At 35.7% G+C, this 3,181-nt stretch overlaps 1 protein-coding gene across 1 annotated transcript; it reads right to left on the reverse strand.

Annotated features, from left to right (window-relative positions):
* Positions 1 to 425: 425 nt before the first annotated feature.
* LOC149709161 (uncharacterized) lies at positions 426 to 2,800 on the reverse strand. Its single transcript, XM_089863249.1, has 4 exons — positions 2,570 to 2,800; positions 2,256 to 2,470; positions 1,898 to 2,163; positions 426 to 852 (listed from the first exon to the last, which is right to left on the reverse strand). Exons 1-4 carry the CDS (start codon positions 2,697 to 2,699, stop codon positions 630 to 632), a joined length of 834 nt encoding a protein of 277 aa, XP_089719375.1. The 5' UTR covers positions 2,700 to 2,800; the 3' UTR covers positions 426 to 629.
* Between the last annotated feature and the right edge of the window lie 381 nt (positions 2,801 to 3,181).

Genomic DNA, 3,181 nt, shown 5'->3' on the forward strand with positions numbered 1-3,181 from the left:
TCACTTACAAGTTTGGAGGGGAGGTGTTACAAATCATATTTTTTTCTGCTGAATGGGTGTCTTAACAAATTCACTTGTGAAACGTAAAAGATGGAACTCTATATTATGTTAGCTTCTATACATATCCAAGATATTCCATCACAAAAACTGCAAGTTATTCTAAAGTTATTTCTAGCTTAAGCTACTAATGAACATGAAAAATCAGAGTTTAAACACATTTTTTCATCACCGTCACGACCCTTTGGTTTTTTTTAAAAAAACAACAAAACATTTTAACTTCCATGGCAACCCTTTTAATTTGATTTACTTCATTAGCAAATTTCAAGTCGTGTATCATCAAGACATTTCAGAAAAACATTCCAAGATCATTAGATGTTATGACATTTTAACGAAATTAATGTTTTTTATTTTATTTTTGTTTGAGATGTAAATATTTCGTTAAGGTTTGGGTATCAATACACAATATTTATTGGTTCTTAATCAAAATAACTTACTAAAGTGATATCATGAAGACTTTACCAAAATAAACACAGACTTTGCAGTTTTTCCGTGACCAGAATCATTTGCGCCAGTTTCAAGAAGATATGAATGTCAAACGTGTTTTTCGTGCCATTTTCAAAACATGGTTTTCAATATAATTTTGAAAAGAATAGTACAATTTCCACCGTCTTGGCAATAATAGATAGAAGAATTCCAACGAGCCATATTTCAAAGACAGGTAGTAGAAATCCAAGTGTCAGCACGGTAATTTCATTTGTTTGGGAAAATTCAAAGTTCACTTTTGCCCTTCTTAAAAAGGCTTCCGATCTCATACACGGACTTCCCTGAGAAGTTTCCAAGAATCGTGTTGATCTTAAAACATAGTAAGGTAGTTTGAAAACTCGAAATGTTAGAAAGGAATGAACGTTATATTAACTTGGCTAAATCAGGCCCCAATCAAATGGTGAACTGACAACATACTGAAAAACTATATGTTATTGTCTAATTGCGTGTAATGTAATCGCTTCTTGATGACCTGTATTTTGATAAATGACGCTTTAACTAATTCGGGTAGCTAGTTGAAGTTTATGAACTGAATTTGATTAACCAAAAAATTATTAAATGTACTATTGGATATGTACAAATTCTAACGCATTATAGACTCCCAACTACGCCAAAAGGGCGACCAAATATGTGTTACACCCGCAGATGCTATAAATCGTCGCGGATATACCTCGGTCAAGGGGGGGGGGAAGAACTAAATCTCTCTTGAGAAGTCTGATTGGTGGGTTTGATATTTCGCCAATGCGAAGAGACAAATTTATGACTTTATCTCTCTCTCGCACAGGTTTAAGTATGGGAGAAATTTTTTTCTCTGCTGAACGGACGCCTCACCGAAATGCCTTGTGGAACGTAAGAGATGAATGGTGAACTGACAACATGCTGAAAAACTATATATTATTGTCTAAAGCGTGTAATGTAATCGCTCATTGATCATATTCTGTTAAATGCCACGTTAAATAATTACGGGTAGCTAGTTGAAGTTTATGAACTGAATTTCATCAGCCCAAAAACTATTAAATGTACTATTGGATTTAAGGGCGACTAGGATTTAAGGGCGACTAAATATGTGTTACACCCGCAGATGCTGTAAATCGTGGCGGATATACCTTGGTGAAGGGGGGGGGCAAGAACTATATCTCTCCTGAGAAGTCTGATTGGTGGGTTTGAAATTTCGCCCATGCGCAGAGACAAATTTATGAATTCATCTTTCTCTCTCTCGCACAAGTTTAAGAATGAGAGATAATTTTTTCCCTGCTGAACGGACGCCTAACCGAAATGCCTTGTGGAATGTAAGAGATGAGACTGCATAATACGTTAGTATTTACGCATATTATCAATGCATAAAGTAACATACAAGTAATCAATGCGCTCCAAGATGTGACGAGGCAGTCTTTTATTGAAGAAGTAGTGAGTGCTTCCAAAGGAGTATTTTTCTGATCCAGTGTAGACGACTTTATCTGCACTCAACATCCGGAGAAATTGATGCTCAATATTCAATTTGCCAAACAATGCAAGTTTTCCCGAATAAAAATCTTGTTTAATAAAATCAATGTGATCAAAGAAATTTCCGTTCTTTTCCATTCTCTCATTCAGTTTCATTAATAAAGGCGTTTTTCCTTCCTGCGTTACATAAAGCATTTATTGAATTTAGTTATTTTCAAATATGGTTTTAGCGTCCTCTTACGGATATAACGCGTTTTTAAAGAGCTTACCAAAACATCTAAGAAGAAACTGGTCTCGGTGCAAATTGCTGGCATTATTTTCGGTTTCCTAAGTATGTCCTCGATGGAGTTAATGTAGTCAGCCTTCGAAATCATCAGTTCACTTTTCAAATTTCCGGAAAATGCTTTCATTAAGACGTTAGCTGCCAAAACATAACCGCCGTAAACAAGTAGAGAGGGAGCTCGTCGTCCAAAATCATACTGAGCTAGAAATATATAGTTTTCAAATTGATTATTGCTCTTACTGGACTGAATCTCGTGAAAATGAAACTATTAGATCGAACTTGATTTCTCGACGTTCTTACCATTCTGTAACAAATTAGCTAAGAGAGCAAAGATGAAACTGAACACGGAATCCTTTTTCCCACTTCCGCTTCCTCCATGTTGTAGACGGTTGATTATTAAGGCGCAGAACGGAAGGATTAGAATTGTCATGGCAGTTATGATCCAAACACCTGGACTTAATCCTAAAATATTGTAACGATCCAACCCGGAATTTTGACGAGACACAACAGTGTGGATGAAAATCCTTGAAAACTCAATACCCGAAGATACGTGCATTTCACGGAAATCTTCATCATTCAATCCCATGGGATACAATGATGCGTCTATGAGCTAAAGAAAACAACAATTACTCAAATGCATAGTACATGCTAATTACGGATTTTTACACCGTGTCTGAGAGCCTCAATTGAATCATAGTTTGGATTTTCAGTAATATGTCGGTCTGTCTCCTTGAGAAGCTCGATGATACGATGCGGAGTCACATAAAGCAGACTAAAAATGAGTTATTTCTGTATAAGCAATGTAATCGTAAAGAATGTTAATTATTTGCAATCAAACCTTGTGTTGAAAATATTACAGTATACAAAGTGCCCATATTTGTATGATACATAATATTTTGCACCAGAGCTACA

This window comes from Phalangium opilio, unplaced genomic scaffold, assembly GCF_054372755.1.
Source record: "Phalangium opilio isolate 3A_F unplaced genomic scaffold, DU_Popi_V2 ptg000013l_1, whole genome shotgun sequence".
Lineage (NCBI taxonomy): Eukaryota > Metazoa > Arthropoda > Arachnida > Opiliones > Phalangiidae > Phalangium > Phalangium opilio.

Bases quoted from the DNA above. Each gene is read 5' to 3' on its own strand.
- LOC149709161 (XM_089863249.1), bottom strand. From the start codon at position 2,699: ATGACAATTCTAATCCTTCCGTTCTGCGCCTTAATAATCAACCGTCTA. The intron at 2,471-2,569 runs GTAAGAACGTCG...ATATATTTCTAG, and splicing joins AGCTAATTTGTTACAGAATG to CTCAGTATGATTTTGGACGA. The intron at 853-1,897 runs GTATGTTACTTT...CTATGTTTTAAG, and splicing joins TTGGAGCGCATTGATTACTT to ATCAACACGATTCTTGGAAA.